The sequence below is a fragment of the Octopus sinensis genome, linkage group LG2 (assembly GCF_006345805.1).
Source record: "Octopus sinensis linkage group LG2, ASM634580v1, whole genome shotgun sequence".
In the NCBI taxonomy this organism is placed as follows: domain Eukaryota; kingdom Metazoa; phylum Mollusca; class Cephalopoda; order Octopoda; family Octopodidae; genus Octopus; species Octopus sinensis.
In genome coordinates this window covers 194,066,862-194,088,879 of record NC_042998.1, presented here as the reverse complement: position 1 = coordinate 194,088,879, position 22,018 = coordinate 194,066,862, and the positions used below count along the sequence as shown (strand labels likewise).

Here is a 22,018-nt window from a genome sequence, read left to right as displayed (position 1 = left end):
CCTTCCTAACGCCAACCACTCCAAGAGTGTAGTGGGTGCTTTTACATGCCACCGGCATGGGGGACAGTCAGGCGGTACTGGCAATGACCTTGCTTGAATCTTTTTACACATGCCAACGGCACAGGTGCCAGGAAGGCGATGCTGGTAACGATCCCACTCAAATGTTGTCTCTTACACACCACCGGCACGGAAGCCAGTTAGCCGCTCTGGCAACAATCACGCTCGGATGGTGCTCTTAGCACCCTACTAGCACGGGGCACAAGTGCCAGTAAGGTGAAGCTGGTATCGATCACACTCGAATGGTGCCTTTTATGTGCCACTGGCATGGAAGCCAGTTAGCCGCTCTGCCAACGATCACGCTCGTATGGTGCTCGTGCCTGTCATTGAATTTCACTTTGATTTTGCCTTCACTTGCCTCAACAGGTCTTCACAAGCAGAGTTTAGTGTCCAATGAAGGAAAAGGTATGCACAAGTGGGCTGGTTACGCCCCTGGCATAGGCCACGAGGTTATGGTCTCATTTGGCTTGCCAGGTCTTCTCAAGCACAGCATATTTCCAAAGTTCTCGGTCACTAGTCATTTCCTTGGTGAGGCCTAAATTTCGAAGGTCGTGCTTCACCACTTCATCCCAGGTCTTCCTGGGTCTACCTCTTCCACAAGTTCCCTCAACTGCTAGGGTCATCTCACCAATTGTTACACTCCTACATCGTTTAATGCACACAACAAAGAAAAGCCAATCTTTGTTGTTGTATATGTATCATGTTGTCTGGCATAGTTTTTATAGTAGGCAGAAGCAATTAATTAATACAAGTTCAATATTATACCAAAATGCATTACCTCAGCAGGAACAACAACATCTTCAAATGTGATACCTCTGGTGTCTGATGCTCTTTGTCCCATATTCCATTCCTAAAGTAGAAAGTTATCGAATACGAACAAAAGTTAAATCAGAAATATAATTGCTTAACTTTGGCTCTCTCTATCTTTGCTTTGAAGCGAAAAACAAACATGCAGACATCATTTAGGAATTCTTTTTCCCCACTTGTAAAACATAACAGAAATGTGTATTTATTTCTATAGCTTTATTCAGTGTAACAGAATGAGAACAGCACTACCATGGCAGATAATTATGAAGGAAATTGAAAAAAAAAAATTTTATTTATATTCCATTTAAATAAAATTGAGTGATATGCAGTCGAAATTACAATATTTAAAAGTAGAAAACACTTCTATACTAGACTATGGTAAACTGGTTTTACTAAAAGTAGTAAAAATTAAATGATCAACAAATAATACAAAGATTTTGAAAAAAAAAAATTTTACAAACACAGCATCTCCGGGACGTGTGAAAGGGAGAGAGAAATTGCTTGAATGCTTACCACAGAATTCTACAAAAGATACATTAAGGCTAATATAATGGCATTAAACAGATGATATCTTAGTCTACCATCCAAGAAAATGTTATGCCTATTTTCCTTGACATAGGTCGGATGGGTCTGTTCCATCACAGCACTTCTTGTGGTTCCTTGTCATTTTCCTTGTGAAGTTCATTAATATACAAACACACATATGCATACACCACACACACACACATATATATATAAACATACATACATCATCATCAGCGTTTAACGTCCATTTTCCATGCTGGCATGGGTTAGATGGTTTGAATGAGGTCTGGAGAGCCAGCAGCTGCACCAGGCTCCAATCTGATCCAGCGATATTTCTACAGCTGGATGCCCTTCCTAACACCAACCACTCAGCAGAGTGGACTTAGTGTTTTTAATGTGGCACAAGCACAGGTGAGGTCAGTTTTGGCAAGGTTTTTACAGCTGGATGCCCTTCTGAACACCAACCACTTTACAGTGTGGACTGGATACTGTTAAGTAGCACCTGCACTGACAGGGTCATCAAGTACATGCAAGACAAAAACTTTTAAGAGGGGAGGAGGCATTGGAGGAGGTGATGATGAAAAGGTTATAGTGAGACAAATACAGGTGTCTTGCTGTAGAGGAAGTACAAGGTTACCTGGCCGGAGAGAGAAAGATCAGGAATGAAGACAGAAACAGGTGTGCCACTGCAAAGAAACTACATGGTTACCCAACATCAGGTAAGTGCAGAAGGGGAGAGAGAGAGAGAAAGAGAGAGATTGCAGGATGGAGATGGTGGCAAAGTGCCGGGCATGCTCACAAGGAATGGGATCAGAGTATAAAAAAGATGGTTGAGTAAAGGAAAGAGAGAGATATAGATAGGGGCAAGTACCAGGGCATACCCTCGAGGTTCAAATGCCATAATATAAGTGACAGGATATTGCGAAGAGAGTGCAATTAAAGAGTGCGACTAAGTGACAAAAGAAAGTACTACTGACATACCTTTCTGCCTTTTATTATTCCAGGTGTATCTGCATCTACAATGAAGCCAGTAAAAGCTTTACCGGCTGAGGCTTTGGGGTCTGGATCTGTTCGTGCCAACAAGAAATACCAATTAGCAACTCCTCCGTTTGTTATCCACATTTTCTGACCATTGATCACATATTCATTGCCCTTCTTCACAGCTTTCGTTTTGATACCAGCAACATCAGAGCCAGCACCTGGTTCGGTCACACAATAAGCCTAAGAAAAGAAGAGAAACAACAACTATAATTATTCGCTCACTTCTTTAGTTCTATAAACAGAATGCTTCAATATTTAAACATGCTTTAATTTATGCTTATATCCACAAAACTTTATGTTATTTTTAATAAAGTGGCTGTGTGGTAAGTAGCTTGCTTACCAACCACATGGTTCCGGGTTCAGTCCCACTGTGTGGCATCTTGGGCAAGTGTCTTCTACTATAACCTCGGGCTGACCAAAGCCTTGTGAGTGGATTTGGTAGACGGAAACTGAAAGAAGCCCGTTGTATATATATATATATATATATATATATGTGTGTGCATGTATGTTTGTGTGTCTGTGTTTGTGCCCCTAGCATTGCTTGACAACCGATGCTGGTGTGTTTATGTCCCCGTCACTTAGCAGTTCGGCAAAAGAGACCGATAAAATAAGTACTGGGCTTACAAAGAATAAGTCCCGGGGTCGAGTTGCTCGATTAAAGGCGGTGCTCCAGCATGGCTGCAGTCAAATGACTGAAACAAGTAAAAGAGTAAAGAGTAAGAGAGTAATCATAATGAAATTATTGTATACAGTGCTCAGGTGCACCACAGCTTGTCAAAAGTGCGTATAAAGTATATGCAGTAATGTACAAATGTCTGGAAAGCGAACAGTGTATGAGTCAGATACATGCTTGCGTGTGTATGGAGGGGAGAAAATCAGGTGTAGTGTTGGCGAATCTCTCAGGAAGCATGGAAGTTTTGAAGGATGCAGTGCTCCGACAACTAACAACTGACGCCGGCAGTTTGTTCCATGCTTCAGCGACTCTTAGCGTGAAAAAATGTTTTTATTTGTTTTATTGTTGCTTCGTTTTAATGTATAGAAACAACAGTACCCATGACTTTTCCAGAGCATCCAAAACTGGTGGAGGAAAAGAGGAAGTAGTTACTATCAGACTAGAGACCAGCCTACCGTAAATGTTTGCAAAAGTGTGGAACCCAAGAGCCAGGTGGTGGTGCTAAACCAGGCAATTTTAAGTCTACTACCCAAACTATCATCAATATTTCATAGTTAGAAAACATTATCATTTTAATTTGTCGATATTAGCAGGAGTGGCTGTGTGATAAGTAGCTTGCTAACCAACCACATGGTTCCGGGTTCAGTCCCACTGCGTGGCATCTTGGGCAAGTGTCTTCTGCTATAGCCCCGGGCTGACCAATGCCTTGTGAGTGGATTTGGTAGACGGAAACTGAAAGAAGCCTGTCGTATATATGTATATATATATATATATATATATATGTGTGTGTGTATGTATATGTTTGTCTGTCTGTGTTTGTCCCCCTAGCATTGCTTGACAACCGATGCTGGTGTGTTTACGTCCCCGTCACTTAGCGGTTCGGCAAAAAGAGGCCGATAGAATAAGTACTGGGCTTACAAAGAATAAGTCCCGGGGTCGATTTGCTCGACTAAAGACGGTGCTCCAGCATGGCCGCAAGTCAAATGACTGAAACAAGTAAAAGAAAGTAAAGAGAGTTTCTATAATGAATGCCGATCGGTTGCATATATGTCCATGCTTGGTTACAATCTTATTTATTTATTTATTTATTTTGCTCGTGCACTTCTGTGAATGATGTTCTCATTGTTAAGCTCCAGATCAGTTATAATTCAGCAGACCTAAAATCAATAGTATTCCAGTTAGTTATGAATATCCCATTTTTATATTACTAAAAAGAGATTATGAGCAATGGCTATGTAACAGGATGAAGGTCTCAGGAACACTTGGTGAGTATCGGTCTTATCCTGTTACATTCAAGTGTGTCGAAAGGAAAGCCAAAACTTCGACTATCTTCAACAGCAATAAATAATACTTTATTTTTGATCTGGATTCGCAAATAGAATATTTACACATATATTTTCTTCAGGGTAAACTGGTAGCCAAGTCCATTAAACTATTCACAATAGTTAACTTGTGTGAGCCAAAATGCTGTCTCCATTCCCATGTAGAAGGGGGCTTCTCTACGTGCTAGGTTTTCCTTGAGAGAAGGTTGAGTCGTGTCCACTCGATAGGGCTGCAGCTTCAAAAAGACCGATCTAGCGGGAAAACTTTCTGTTGCCAGTTCTCTGCGCATGTGCATGAGGAAACTTCTGGCAGCCTACCAGAAGTAATCCAACTCTGCGCATGCATGCTGAAAACTTCCAGAATAGCGTCACAACAGCTAAAATATTGAGCAAAACCTGATAACCAGTTGATCTAGCAAGTGGGACCTCATTTCAGTGAGCAGGGGTCAGTGCACAATGATAGCATTGAGAGGAAGACCCCAAAACGGTGCACATTCTTTCCTGATGACCCCATAAACTTGCTAGCATCTGATATGTGGAGATTCCAACTGGTAACACTTGCTTCTGCGTGTTGTTTGCAGAAAAAAAAAAGAAGGAAATATAGTGTACCTAGGGGTACATTTTTCAGTAAATCCTTTTTTTAAGACAGTACATATTTAAAAGAAATTTAGCAACTGCTTTTTGCTAGTTTAGTGACTACGTCGAAGCTACCTTTGTTGGTTCACCATAGATGTTTTCCTTAGAAGTATGTGTACTCCCAAACTCCTCTTTCTTCTCCTCCTCGTTTAACGTCCACTTTTCCATACTTCCATGGGTCAGATGATTACATATTTCAATAATTAAAAGTGCCAGTAGCACGTAAAAAGCACCACCCGACTGTGTCCATTGCCAGCGCTGTCCCAACTGGCCTCCGTGCTGGTGGCACATAAAAAACACCATCCGATCAAGGCTGTTGCCAGCCTTGCCTGGTCCCCGTGCCGGTGGCACGTAAAAAGCATCCGTCCGTGGCCGTTTTCCAGCCCCATCTGGCACCTGTGCGGGTGGCACATAAAAAGCGCCCACTACACTCACGGAGTGGTTGGCGTTAGGAAGGGCATCCAGCCGTAGAAACACTGCCAGATCACACTGGGCCTGGTGCAGCCTTCTGGCTTCCTAGACCCCAGTTGAACCATCCAACCCATGCTAGCATAGAAAGTGGACGCTAAACGATGATGATGATGATGATGATGATATATATATATATATATATATATATATATATATATACATATATATATATATATATACTGACTGGTGTCGGAAAATGTGAGTAATTAATAATTCTGGTATAAAGAGGACAAAACATAACGATAGTTAACTTAACTCTTTGAGTCTACAACTGAAGATGTTCTTTCAACTCCATGTAGACACTATAATGATACATCTTAGAATAGCAATACCTTAATAGACACTTAGCACGATAATGATGATGATGATAACATTAATGATGATGATGATGACATCACTGAGGATAATAGCATCATTGGTGAAAATAACAATGGAATTGGTAATGATAAGGATGAAGTTAAGTTTTCTATTTGTCAGTGATAACAATATTGTGTATCATGTAAAACTTTAAAACAGAAAAGATATTCAGCAATCAACTTACACACATTAGTGGCTCTTCTAGCATTCGTGCAAGATATTTCTTCTTTTGGGCATCATTTCCTGCTAAAATTACTGGTACTTGCTGTATAAAAGAGAAGCAAAGAAGCAATATGAAAAAAACAATTACTCCTAGAGGCAAGTGAAATACTTGTGAAGACCTGTTGAGGCAAGTGAAAATGAAGAAATGAAAAAATGAAAACCAAAATCAAAATCAAAATCGATCAACATCAATGGAAATTGTAGCTGTGATACCAGTGCCAATGGCACGTAAGAGAACCATCCAAACGTGGCCGTTGCCAGCCTCGCCCCGACTGGCCTCCGTGCTGGTGGCATGTAAAATGCACCATCCAATTGTGGCCGTTTGCCAGCCTCGTCTGGCACCTGTGCAGGTAACACGTAAAAAATACCCACTACACTCACGGAGTGGTTGGCATTAAGAAGGGCATCCAGCCGTAGAAACACTGCCAGATCACACTGGGCCTGGTGCAGCCTTCTGGCTTCCCAGACCCCAGTGGAACCGTCCAACCCATGCTAGCATGGAAAACGGACGTTAAACAATGATGATGTTGATGATGAGGCGGTGAGCTGGAAGAATCGTTAGTTTACCAGGCAGAATGCTTAATGGCATTTCAGCTGTCTTTACATTCTGAGTTCAAATTCCACAGAGGTCAACTTTGCCTTTCATCTTTACGGGGTCAATAAATTAAGTAACAGTCAAGTACTGGGTTCAATGTGATCAATTTACCCCCTCCCCCAAATTTTAAGGCCTTGTGCCTATTGTAGAAAGGATTATTATTATTGTGGAGGGCAGGCAAAATCCCTGACAGAACCATTAGCATGCTGAGCAAAATGCTTGGTGGCATTCCATCCATCTTTACATTCTGAGTTCAAATTCTGTTGAAGTCTACATTGCATTTCATCCTTTCGAGGTTGATAAAACAAGTACCAGGTGAGGACTGGTACACCTGTGGAACTGCTGGCCTTGAGCCAAAATTTGAACTATATAAAGACAGACAGATAGACAGGCATATATGTATATATATATATATATATATATATATATATATATATATATATATGCACCATTCTCCAAGCCTTCCGACGACTCCAGTCCGACCCCTCCACTTCGCACATCTTCCATAACTGACCCCTCCCCTCCTTCAAACAAGCCCAAAACCTATGAGACTTCTTGGTCCACAGCTTCTTTCAAACCTAACTTCCCAACCCAGCTCGTTCCCCTGCTCCCGCCCACACTGCCGCACTTTCCCATACCTCTCCAACACCTATCATTGACCCTATCACATCACCGACTCCTTCACCTGCACTTCTAGCAACGTCATCTACTGCATCTCCTGCTCTCTCTCATTCTCTGCCCTTCTCTATACATCAGGCAAACGGGACACTGCTTGGCTGAACGGTTCATGGAACACCTGCAAGACATCTGACTTGGCAATGACATCCTGGTCTCGAGCCATTTCCGCTCTACCAGTCACTCTTTGCAACACCTGTCTGTGTTTGGATTGTCCTTGCACAGGGACAAACCAACCAAAATTGCAAAGATAATCTTGAACTCAAATAAGGATAGGAAACTCCGATTGACCCGTCCTTGTTTACTTTGTATCGTCTGTCTGGATGTTTTGTGTTCTTGTCCCATGTTTGTAGTTTCCATATATAAAAATATAGCAGCGTACATATGTATATATATATATATATATATTAATAAATAAAACATATGCATATATATAAACATATATGTACGTACCTACCTCTACATGTATATATACACGCATATATGAGTACAGGACACCAAAAAAACGTCGAACACAATGAGAAACGAAAACATAAACACAAACCCAAGGAACTGGACATTTTTTTAAACAACAAAAAAATAGAGTACAGGACAATTAACACAAGAAAAAACCCCTTCTTCAGTCGCCATGGTTTCATCTACTCTATACATACACACACACATGTACACACACACAGCGTATTATCAACATAATACAGCTTACTGAAGTTTAAATATCAAATAACAAAGCCACAAAACTAATCACTTAAATAACAAATTTTGATAAGCCTTTCTTAATTAGGTCAGTTGCAACATACATAATGAAGTGCGGCAGTGAGGAGAAAAAAACCCATTTATTTTGTGATTAATTCTGGTCAAGATATGCAAGGGGAGTAACTTGAAAATTTAAATATAGGAAAATTTATTGAAATACAATGTAGTATTCCAGTGAGGAGTGGTTGGATCCTTTTCAGTTTGGCAACAACTTGATATATTTGGGTCTCAGAGCTTCTTAGTGAAGTATAGTCTTACTAGCACTGTCAGATCTTGAGATAATGCAGGCATCATCATCATCGTTTAATGTCCGTTTTCCGCACTAGCACGGGTTGGACGGTTCAACCGGGGTCTGGGAAGCCAGGGGCTGCACCAGGCTCCAGTCTGATCTGGCAGTGTTTCTACAGCTGGATGCCCTTCCTAACGCCAACCACTCCGTGAGTGTAGTGGGTGCTTTTTACGTGCCACTGGCACAGGTGCCAGGGGAGTCTGGCATCGGCCACAATCGGTTGGTGCTTTTTACGTGCCACCGGCACAGATTTCTAATAAATAAACATTGATAGGGGTAACAACTAAGAATGATTTGGATACAGGGAAGGAAGAAATACTCTTGAAAAGCCTTCTCCATCAAAACATGTAGTTAAGTCTATGCTAACACAATGCAGTGAGCCAAAAAATATTAAATGAAATTACAACTGTAGCGAGGAGGAAAACACCAGCAGCTTAATCCTTTAGCATTCACATTATTCTGTCAAATTCACATTCTTTTGAATTAATCACGCATGAACTCATAGCTTTGATATTTCAATGATGTGATTATCTGGCACCCGTGCCAGTGGAGAGTTGACAGATCCATCCGAGCAAGATCACTGCCAGAGCAGCTGTCTGGCTTCTGTGCCGGTGGGCACGTAAAAAGCACCATCTGAGTGTGATCGTTACCAGTGACACCTTACTGGCACATGAACAAAACATTTGAGCGAGGTCGTTGCCAGTGCCACTGGACTGACTCCTGTGCAGGTGGCACGTAAAAAACACCATTTCAAGCTTGGCCGTTGCCAATACTGCCAGACTGGCCCTCGTGCAGGTGGCACGTAGAAGCACCCACTACACTCTCGGAGTGGTTGGCGTTAGGAAGGGCATCCAGCTGTAGAAACTCTGCCAGAGCAAGATTGGAGCCTGGTGCAGCCATCTGGTTCGCTAGCCCTCAGTCAAATTGTCCAACCCATGCTAGCATGGAAAGCGGACGCTAAACAATGATGATGATGATGATGAATGATACTCTAGAATAGGTGTGAGAAGCTGGGTCTGACTGATTTGAAAATACAAGAGGTAGACTACTTGGCCTAATATAGCTGGTCTGAATATACAACAGGTAGAGTATTTGGGCCTAATGTGGTCGGTTTGAATGCTAAAGGGTTAATAAATAATTCAGCTGAAGAAATAGAGGGGAGAGAACTCTGATATTTGAATTAATTAAAATTAATCAAAAAAACAGAATGTCAACAAGCAGTTCAGTTTTGTTTTCTTGCAATGTATTAACTTACCCCAAGGGAATTTGCTTCAATTGCAGTTTGGATACCTGTACATCCATAAGCTAATTCTTCTGTTGTAATACAAGAATCAGCTATTCCTAAACCCAAACCACCTGTAAAAAAAAAAAAAAAAAAGATAATATTATCAAGAAAATCTGAGACATGCAAAGAAAAAATGGTTGTCTGACTCATTCAGGAACTTTGAATAAGAACTGATTTGGACCCTGATGGAAATAGATAAGAAAACAATGCTAATGGAAAGATACCTAGTAAATTGTAAGTCGGGTACTAATTCTATCAATCTCTATTTGCTGAGATGCAAAGTCACAAAAGAAAAGGATGTAACATGAAAAACAGTAGTTTCTTTTAAGACCAGTATAAACATAGATATAGATATGGACACACGGACACACACATGCAGTGCCAGAGATACAGTGAAGATATTAGCAGTGGGACCAACAGGGCAGGGAAGTACTAGACAAATTGATGATGATGATGATGTGTGTATACATATATATCATCATGATCATCATTGTTTAGTGTCTGCCTTCCATGGGTGGAACAGTTTGACAAGAGCTGGTTAGGCAAAAGCCTGCACTAGCCTTCTGTAACTATTTTGGCAGAATTTTTACAGCTGGATGCCCTTCCTAACATCAACCAACCAGCTGTGAAAATTCTGTCAAAACAGTTACAGAAGTGTATGTATATATATATATATATATATATGAAGAGGTAGACCCAGGAAGATTTGGGATGAGGTGGTGAAGCACAACCTTCGAACATTAGGCCTCACCGAGGCAATGACTAGTGACCGAGACCTTTGGAAATATGCTGTGCTTGAGAAGACTCGGCAAGCCAAGTGAGACCATAACCCGTGGCTTATGTCAGAGGTGTAACCAGTCCACTTATGCGTACCTTTCCTTCATTGGACACTAAACTCTGGTTGCGAAGACCTGTTGAGGCAAAAATCAAATCAAATTCGCAAATTCGATGACTGGCACCCGTGCCAGTGGAGTGCTAAGAGCACCATCCGAATGCGATTGCTGCCAGAGCAGATAACTGGCTTCTGTGCGGGTAGCATGTAAAAAGCACCATTCAAACGTGATTGTTACCAGCATCATCTTACTGGCACGTGAAAAAACATTCGCGCAAGGTTGTTGCCAGTGCCGCTGGACTGGCTCCTGTGCAGGTGGCACATAAAAAGCACCAACTGACCATGGCCATTGCCAGTGCCACCTGACTGGCACTTGTGCCAGTGGCATATAAAAGCACCCACTACACTCTTGGAGTGGTTGGCATTAGGAAGGGCATCCAGCAGTAGAAACTCTGCCAGATCAGATTGGAGCCTGGTGCAGCCATCTGGTTTGCTGGTCTTCGGTCAAATCATCCAACCCATGCTAGTATGGAAAGCGGATGTTAAACGATGATGATGATATATATGTGTACATGTTGTATGTGTGTGTGTGTGTGTATATATATATATATATTCAAAATGTGACTGCGTGTGTACCGTTGGCGATTTTTTTCCTCCGTCTTCCCTTCCCTGGATCTTTCCTTTTCTTATGTTTCTGACGAAGAGCTCCGCTCCAAACGTAAAACCCTCGTTCTTCCCTTCCTTCCTGAGCGTCCAATAATACTATATTTGTTCCACGTTGTTGTGTTTTCATGTTTGGATTAACTATATATATATATATATATATATATATAAATATTAATTTAGCAAAGACCCAAGTCCTAGTAAGTAGGAAAACAGAAAAATCATTGATCCCTTTAGGGAGATGGCCCTGATCAATATGGAGAAAAGGCATCAGGAGACATTCCATACAATGTACCCAGTGCAAGCTATGGATACATAAGAGATGCAACAGTGTCACTGGAAGACTAACAGAGAAAGTAGTCTTTACATGTGGCAGATATGCGGGTACATTAAACACCAGGAATGTACAAAAAAGACTTCCTCAAATGACAGGAGGTTCTTTAGAAGTAGTAGACTGTTTCTGTTACTTAGGTGACCAATTTAGTTGTGGGAGAGGTTGTTCTGAAAGTATGGCTGCTAGAATAAGAATAAGCTGGGCAAAGTTCAGAGTTACTACCTCTGTTAGTAAAGATGCTTGTGTACAAACAGCTATGCTACATGGCAGTGAAATATGGGCTGAGACTACTGAGGATATGCAAAGGCTTGAAAGAAATGAAGCCAGCATGCTCTGCTGGATGAGTAATGTCGGTGTGCATATGCAACAGAGTGTAAGTGATTTGAGAGAAAAACTGGGTGTGTGAGGCATTAAATGTAGCGTGCAAGAGAGAAGACTGCACTGGTATAGTCATGTAATGTGTATGAATGAAGACAGTTACATCAAGAGGTACCGATCTCTATATTTGGAAGGAATGTGTGGAAAGGGTTGACCCAGAATGATGAGTGAAGAAGTGGTGAGAAAGGATCTTCAGACGCGGACCTCAGAGAGGGGATGACCATGACTGAAAAACATGACTCCTGGCAGTTTGCTGTGCTTGAGAAGACATGTCAAACAAATAAATATACATATATATATATATATATATATATATATATATACATATACATATAGATATATATACGTATAAATATATATACATATAAATATATATACACATACATATAAATATATATGCATAAATATACATACATATACACATACATATAAATATATATACATAAATATGCACACACACACACACACACACACATATATATATATATATATACATATAAATATAAATTTACGGGCCTGATGGCATGTGATAGTTTCATTTCATGGTGGTATACTTTCCATCAAATTCTATGAATGAACTCATTAATTCTAAAAATCAATTCCTTGAGATAAGAGTCTTTAGGTGGAATAAGAATGTCTTTCAGTGATGAGTCCATTTTCATCAACTCCATTTTGCCAGCAGTATTCATCGTGTAAGCTTATTTACTCTGTCAATTTATACTCACATCAACAACTAATGTCGCATTCTAGTAGCAAACACAGATGTAAGAAAGAAGGAATGAATAACATAAGAAATCCTAAACAGGCACACGTCATCAGCCCCTTAAATTGTGATAATAATAGTGACACTAGTGATAGGTATAACAACAATATTATTATTAATAATAAAAGTAATGGCCCTAATAATAACAATAGACCAATGAGCAATAACCCCAAACATGCAAATAAAGGAAATGATACTGTCTGGCTAATACTACCATATGCTATGCAAACTTAAAAATAACTTAGTAAAAACAATATTTAAACTAATTAACAAATATTTTATAAAAGGAAAAAATAATTACTGGGAAATCATAAATAGTAAAACAGTAAGAATAGGATAGAGTCTGACGCATAACCTGGCCACTCTCACTTTCTCCATGAATAACAAAAAACTTGACACCTTCTGCTTAAATAGGAAAAATAATAACAGTAATACACACACTAATAATAACAATAGTAATAATAATAATAATAATAATAATAATAATAATAATAATAATAATAATAATAATAATATTAGCACCAGTCATAACAATAGTAATATCACACCTAATGACACCCCCGATATACATACTAACCGTACCAGTGTAGCCCCCACACAACAGTATAGGCCTTGTAATTGTAGAATTAGCAATAATTGTGTGTTTAGTAATAATTGCAATAGAAAAATAGTTTACCAATGTGTAGTGAGTACTCAATCGAGTAATAAGGTATATATGGGAGCCACCCAGAACCATATGAAACACAGGCTAAATTACCATATGTATACCTTCAGAAACAGGAATAGGAGGAACTCAACGGGATTACGTAACTATATATGGGACCTCAAGGGTAAGAATATTAGCTATGACCTACGTTGGAAAATCCTAGCCTCAGCACATGCATATAATGTTAAGAATAAGAAATGCACGTTATGCGTAAGTGAAATTTTCTTCCTGCTTAAGGCCAATCTTACTCTTAACTCTCTCAAAGAGAGAAATGTTTTTCGCCTTCATAAGGCTAAACACACTTTCTCTAAATACCATTAATATTAACTGTTACTAGTGCTAGTACCCCTCTCGATAACAATAATAATATTTTCCCTAATATTGGTATAATATTGGTATAATATTGATTACTAAATATTGATTACTATCTTTTCCTAATGTTATTCATTATGCTTGTTCTTCCTCTCCTAATATTTGTGTTTAACAACACTGTGTGTGTGTATATATATATATATATATATGTGTGTGTGTGTGTGTGTGTGTGTATGTATGCATGTATAAATATGTATGTATATATGTGTGTGAGTATATGTATGTGTGTGTGTATATATGGATATGTGTGTGTATGTATGTATGTGTGGGGGTATAAATAGATATAGATATAAATATCCAATTACATCAGTTTATCATTGGGATGTTACTCCATATTCTTATTAGCAATAATCTCTATGCATTCATCTTAACCCTTTCGTTACTATATTTCTGACCAAAATACACCCCCTCATGAGTTTCAATTAAATTCTAAAATAATCATGAATCTAGGCTTGTTTCATTAAATAACTGTAACTTTTTTACTTATCAACATATTAATGTGATATTTGGAACATAATTAAAGAAAGGGTTCTTAATCAATTCTATTGCATAACTTTTGTCTCAAAGTGACTTTAATTACAGGTAAATCCAGGTAAATTGAGCAAAAGGTAAAAATATTAAAATTTTAAATTGAGCAAAAGGTAAAAATATTAAAATTTTGTTTAAACATCACCATAGAAAATGAATCATCAGCTAATATTCAAATGGGTATGCAACAAAATTTTGATAAAGAAGAATTGTGCACATCACTATATCATCAGTTGAATTTAATGCACAACAGGCCATGCTGACTAACATTATTTTCCCTGTATAAAAACTAAATCCACGCAGTATCCAGTATTTGCTTCACAAATTTTCCGAAATTTGAACCCCCATTTTGTGTTTGTTTACATTTTGCGTAAGTTTGTTTCCGCATTGATCGCTTCAAACAATAACTTCCAGACCACATCATACCCTAAGCCATGCTGACTAACATTAGTTTCCCTGTATAAAAACTAAATCCACAACAGTACCCAGTATTTGCTTCACAAATTTTCCAATTCGGAATCAATGCTTGATAACATGAAACTCCAATCCATTTTCAAAGTTGAAGAAAAATCGATGCCGAAAAAAATGTGGAAAAAAATCTCCCAAAATTTAGGGAATTAAAATTACACGTCGATCGTTGTACAAAACTGTAGATGAACTGTTTACGAAGCATAATCACGTGTTTTCACGAATGTACAAAAGAGATTTGCTCTGATATTCTCATTTAAATATGAATAGGTAAATTTGGGCGGTTTGGTAATGAAAGGGTTAAACACTAATTTTAAGCACCCATTGGAAACCACCTGTGTGTCTGGATATTTATAACTACCCGTACTTGTACATCTAGGTGGATTAAAATACATCTAAACATTAACACATATCTATCCCACCATCCCCACAAGAGCCAGTATGACCCCCATTGTAACTATAAATAAACCCATATGGCTCTTAGGTTAATATTTTACAACTTAATAACCTGATATAATTACAATACAGCATATAGTAAATTAGGTTCCCTAAATAATACCTGTATCAAAACATGAATACTTTCTGCTTATATCCAGAATTCTTTATAATCTCAACCTTATTTCTAATGTCTATGAATGTCTTACACTCTAGAATCAATTGAAATACACAGTTACCTCCCTTCATCTATAGTCTACAAGCCTAAAATATTTTAACCCAGACACATCATCATCATCATCGTTTAACGTCCGTTTTCCATGCTAGCATGGGTTGGACGGTTCGACTGGGGTCTGGGAAGCCAGAAGGCTGCACCAGGCTCCAGTCTGATTTGGCAGTGTTTCTACAGCTGGATGCCCTTCCTAACGCCAACCACTCCGTGAGTGTAGTGGGTGCTTTTTACGTGCCAGTCCACATTAACGCTTTTACTTTCGGACTTTACTAGTAAACTTGTAATTATTACTCAGACCTACCAACAATGTAATAACACTCCATAAATACTATTCTAGTATATGTCTTAGTGTGGTATCTCACCACTGATAATGTAATATCAGCAGACTTAACTACAGTGGAACCCATTGGCATCTTGTTTATCATTTGTTTACCCTTCAACTAAATGCTTCTTCATTTACTTCTCCCTTACAGAAAACTACTCGTTAATTAGATATGTATCTCAGATATTTTCAAATAAAACACTATTCACATATCTGTAAGTACTTTCCTTGGCCCTTCCATTGGTAAGGACCCCCCACCCCGCCAGACTATTCATGCCTGAAATATTCTTATACTGATATTTGTATTTATCTTTATTTTATTTTATTTTTATACTTTTGTTTTACTGGTCTTGGAATTCATCGATAGCCCTAACAGACTTGAACAACGACGTTGTTTTTAAGTATTAGATGACCAATTCGGTTGCAGGATTGACTCTGACCCCACTCCACTACATACAGGGGTTTTGGAACTAGGTTTCGGTCAAGAAGTAACTAATATTAGCATCGCATTTAGGCTTCACCCAATTTTCTTTCATTAATATCCTCATGTATTAAACTTCCCTCTAAAGAGTTTAATCTAAGTTATTTCTGCCAACTCTTTTAATAATGTTATATCTACTAAATAGTGGTTGGCATTTAACCTCTAACCCCTGTAACATGGACCAAATCATTAAACCCACCACATAACATACTACCCTCGCTATTTCTCCCAGTATAACAGAAACACGATGCAAACCTCAGCCTGTGAAAATTCCTCGGGTGTGACTTTATTCATCTACTTACCACAGGATGGAATACCATGGATTATATTAACACCTTAATTGAAGTCCTTACTTTACCATTCCTTACTATGTCTATCACATTATTTTATTTTATTTTATTTTACCCTACTCTATTTTTTAACTGACTTTCACACATGTTAGTTCCCTAACATTTGGACCCTTCTCCATATTGAGAGGTTACAGCTCTGGTACAACAGACATGTGGTTAGAATGCCACAGGAAAGGATCACAAGACTGATTCTTTAAGTCAAGCTAACCAGGAAGAGACTTAGGGCTAGATCACAAGTAAGATCATCATCATCATCATTTAACGTCAGTTTTCCATGCTAGCATGGGTTGGACGGTTCGACCGGGGTCTGGGAAGCCAGGAGGCTGCACCAGGCTCCAGTCTGATCTGGCAGTGTTTCTACAGCTGGATGCCCTTCCTAACGCCAACCACTCTGTGGGTGTAGTGGGTGCTTTTTACGTGTCACATCCGTAGTCTCATTTGGTCACACTTGGGAATCTAGCAGGAAAATGTAATGGTTGCTTCTGACCCTCCTAGGAATGGTTGGCCCTAGAAATGGATGGATGGATGGATGGATGGATGGATGATTAACTTTTTATTAATGCAAGGACTTACCATACTCTTTAGGAATGTGTGTATTTATAAGGCCAAGATCAAATACTTTCTTTACAATATCCCAAGGATACTGAAAAAGAGAAGAAAACATTTTAAAGCAATATATGAGAAATACATTTTATAATGAAATTTTTCATTAAAATTATTTTCAAAGAGAAATTTCATTATCAACAGAAAGAGAATTGCCTGATCAATAACTTGTAGTATCACAAGTCACATGAATAATCTAGAGATATATAACAGGACTTGTCAATATAGTACAGCTGTAAAATAAGCCATATCAACTGTGCGGTGGTAGTGGGCGATAATAATTCACTGTTGTAAAAGACCTGTGGCAGGAATATTTAAACTTTTGTAGCTGTCAATGCTTTTTCTCTATAGATACAGACAGACGTACAGAGAGAGAGAGGCGGTAGGAGAAACATATACCAGAGTTATATAACAGGACATGTGAATATCCAAAATTGATATGACAGGACACATCAATATCATACTGCAATATAAGAAGCCATATCGATGCTCTATTATATAAATGAACCTATAACTATTCTATTGTATGACAGGACACATCAATATCCCTGATGTTACCTATGAGAATGTGTCAATATCCCACTGTTGTATGAAAGTATCTTATTCAATTATAGCAGGTCAGTTGTATAACAGTATATCACCCTCGGTATTTTAACAATATTCAACAGTGGTATAATAGGACATGTCAATAACTAATTCTGCAATTAAATAAGCTTTCAATTTTTTTCCAGACTACAAATGTTCAGAATGGTCAGAAGTCATATCAGTTTCACCAGTCTGAGAGAGCTTTAGGACCTTTAAAAATCATGAGTACTGTCTCTTTCATGGCATGTTTAGAGAAAAACAAGCAGAGAAACCCGACCTTGCTCAGGATTAAAAGAGTTTATTGTTTCATTTGTTTCCGTATTATAAGCCGATTTCATTCGGGTCTACGTGGGCCACATTTTAAAAGATGAGGAATTTTGCCCTAGAAGTCACGCCTTTCAATTGAGCAAACTCACTAGCACTTTTAACATAGGTGTGAAAATTTTCAGCTCAATCCAACCACATTTACAAACACTTTTGCCTTCAAGCTGCTTGTGAGACAACATCCGCCCTTTTCATAAATATGTAGTAGACTTACAGAGATGCCCAGCTTTGCTCGGGATTAAAATGGCATAGTTTTTCGTTGTTTTACTTGTTTGGTTACTATAACCCGATTTCATCTGGGCCACATTTTAAAAGAGGAGGAATTTTGCCCTACAGGCCGCACCTTTCAATTGAGCAAACTTACCAGCACTTTTAACATAGGTGTGCATATTTTCAGCTCAATCTGACCACATATGCACACATTATATATATATAAATATATATATATATACATACACATTAAATATATGTACATATATACGCATTATATATACATATGTATACACATTATATATGTACACACATATATATAAATATAGATATATACACTTTATATATATATATACACACACACACATATGTAGATATACAAATTAACTCAACAAATATCTGATTAATAATATCTGTTATCATGATTGTGCAGTAGTGGTGAATGATAATAATTCACCGTCCAAAAAGACCTGTGGCGGGAAGATTGTGCGGTGGTAGTGGGCGATAATAATTCACTGTTGTAAAAGACCTGTGGCAGGAATATTTAAACTTTTGTAGCTGTCAATGCTTTTTCTCTATAGATACAGACAGACATACAGAGAGAGAGGCGGTAGGAGAAACAGTGACAGAGAGAAGGCGAAGGCAGAGAGGGAAAGGGAGTGGATGCTGTCAAACGTCGTTATAGAGAGAATGTAGAGGGAAGAGAGGAAAGTGAGAGATCGAGGAAGACAGGGCGATATCCGAAAGAGAGAAACAACAAACACTTGTTAAAGTTTGGGTTTTGTTGCCCTAGTAACCACAGCTTTTGAGATGGAGATTTCTAACTTAGTCCAGTGGCTTCCTTGCCTCATTTTACATGTCCCTGTAAATTTTCACTGCAATCCGAGCACGCCTACTGCCACTGAACCCTGCATAACCACTAAATGAGACATGCAAACATACAACTTTCAGCCGTTTCACCTTTATATAGAGAGATAACAGTATTAGTATAATCAAACAACTAACTTCTCCAGTTTTGTCATGATGTGCTGCAATTGGCATGATTTCTTCCCGGGCAAACTTGCGAGCAAGTTGCTGCATATCTTTCTGATCTTCAGTAAGTGCTGTAAAGAGGAAAAAAAAAAAAAGAAAAAAATAAGGTCTATACACATCAAATGTAAAGTTGATAGTTATTAAAAAGTACAAAGTTTGACTTATATGGTATTAGTTTAATGCTTGAGAATCGAAATGAATGTGGAATGCCTTAGCTTTTAGGAACTTGGACATTCTTCAGGAAAAACAAAGAGAGAGAAGCATAAGGAGAGAGTAGGAAAGAAAAGCAGTCAGTACTTAATAAAAATTAAAGTATAAAAATATGTTGATTATTGTTATCGTTGCACAGTATGGATGGTGGGAATTGAAGTTGAGGTACCGTCCAGTGAAGATTGGTTTGTGGTATACAGATGTCCTGAACTCATGCTTAATACATCCAGGAATGTATTATAAGAATTTCTATAGCCAGATGGTCTATCACCAATCTTCACTTGTTTTGAAGCAAGAAAATATTTTCCTCCAGTTTGGGCACCTCTCCAAAGAAGATTGCAAACAAATGTCATCACCTGTATGACTGAATTTGTTTACAGTTAGTGCATGATGCTGAGAAAAGTAAATCCACATGGAATTGATTCATTTTTCAAGTTACTCTGGCATAATTTGACAACACAGTTTCAGTTAATGAGTGTAAACAAAAAAAATCTACAATTTACCCTTAATTATGTTGCATGTTTGTTGTGTCACTTCTTCAATAGTACAAACGATACAAACAGAAACAAACAACTTTGACATGGCAAAGCCTGAAGCGATAAAAACAACCGTGTATCACCTACACAAGTCTCTGTTATGTCACCTACACTCATCTTTCTCTATTTCTATATTAATAATCCTGCGAGCTGGCAGACCTATTAGCACACAGGGCGAAATGCTTAGCGGTATTTCGTCTGTCGTTACATTCTGAGTTCAAATTCCGCCGAGGTTGACTTTGCCTTTCATCCTTTCGGGGTCGATAGATTAAGTACCAGTTACGCACTGGGGTCGATGTAATTGACTAGATCCGTTTGTCTGTCCTTGTTTGTCCACTCTATGTTTAGCCCCTTGTGGGTAGTAAAGAAATAGGTGTTTCGTCTGTCGTTACATTTTAAGTTCAACTTCCACCGAGGTCGACTTTGCCTTTCATCCTTTCGGGGTTGATAAATAAGTACCAGTTACGCACTGGGGTCGATGTAATCGACTTAATCCGTTTGTTTGTCCCCTCTATGTTTAGCCTCTTGTGGGCAATAATGAAATATATATCTATATTAATAACCTGCTTATTTCTTCAAGCAGCACATCAGTCTCATAATCAAGCATGAAGTTAGAGAAATCTGAAGGTCATGAGTTCAATCCTCACCAAGGGCACATACATTTTTCTGTGCTTGTGCCACGTAAAAAGCACTCAGTCCACTCTCCTAAGTGGTTGGCATTAGGGAGGGCATTCAGCTGTAAAAACTGTGCCAAGGTTTATTACATAGTCACCCTTGACTATATAATAAAAGATACAGTGAATCAATGAAGAGAGACTAAGAGACTATTCTTTAATGAAACCATGTCAGTTGTGTCACTTTCCATAGCAAAGACCCAGTAACTAAACATACCAATGAAACAATCTTGTACCGCATTATCTTAAGTCCAAAGTCACTACAAAAGCTAATCCTCATAATTACTGATAATCTCTTATGGCAACTCCACATATCACATTGTCAAAAAACTGTATCACAAATACTTAGATTCCTTCAGGTGGCCCAGGAAATACACCAGCCTTGATCGATTTTTAAACCTCTACAAAGCACAAATAAGCCCTAAATTAGTGTACGGCACCACATCTGGAACAGTAATGCCATTGCACAGAAGATCATTTAATTGATTAACAAGGATTCAATCATCAATTGACTACAACCACTAGATGTGGATCACAGAAACAATCATCATCATCATCATCATCATCATTTAACGTCCGTTTTCCATGCTAACATGGGTTGGACGGTTCGACTGGGGTCTGGTAAGCTATGGAGGCTGCACCAGGCTCCAATCTGGTTTGGCAGTGTTTCTACAGCTGGATGCCCTTCCTAACGCCAACCACTCTGTGAGTATAGTGGGTGTTTTTTACGTATCATCGGCACAGGGGCCAGAGTGGGCTAGCAAACGGCCATGATCGGTTGGTACTTTTTACGTGTCACCAGCACAGGTGTCTTAACTACAATTTCTATTTGATTTTTATTTTGATGTTGGTGTTGACGTACTTGACTCAATAGGTCTCCTCAAGAACAACGGGTCACTCTACAATCCAAGGTTAGCACAGCAGGCCGTCCTGCGAGCCATGAACTCACTTCATTTGTCGGGTCTTAGAAGTCACAGCATATCCCCAGAGGTCTCGAACTTTCGTCATAGCCTCTGTGAGACTCAGAGTACGAAGGTGATGCTTGACCACCTCGTCCCATGTCTTCCTAGGTCTACCTCTACCCCGGATCCCTTCAACAGTTTGGGAGTGGCACTTCTTCACACATCTCTCCTCATCCATCCGTAGTACATGACCATACCAATGTTTTTTTCTATTGCTGCTACAAATCTCTAATTCTCCAAACAAGCTACATATTCTTTTCTCTCAAGCCCACCTGTTAGATACTTATTTGATCATCCTAGATGTGGTTTT

The 22,018-nt window shown here is 38.8% G+C and overlaps 1 protein-coding gene across 1 annotated transcript in view; it reads right to left on the bottom strand.

The window, feature by feature from the left end:
• Positions 1-22,018, bottom strand: part of LOC115228127 (medium-chain specific acyl-CoA dehydrogenase, mitochondrial) — a 38,673-nt gene that overhangs the window by 6,295 nt on the left and 10,360 nt on the right. Inside the window, exons 3-8 of the mRNA XM_029798790.2 lie at positions 19,300-19,397; positions 17,146-17,215; positions 9,679-9,779; positions 6,074-6,154; positions 2,371-2,610; positions 836-907 (exon numbers count right to left, since the gene is read on the bottom strand). Of these exons, the coding sequence (XP_029654650.1) occupies positions 836-907; positions 2,371-2,610; positions 6,074-6,154; positions 9,679-9,779; positions 17,146-17,215; positions 19,300-19,397 (662 nt within the window). The remainder of the gene's footprint in view (positions 1-835; positions 908-2,370; positions 2,611-6,073; positions 6,155-9,678; positions 9,780-17,145; positions 17,216-19,299; positions 19,398-22,018) is intronic.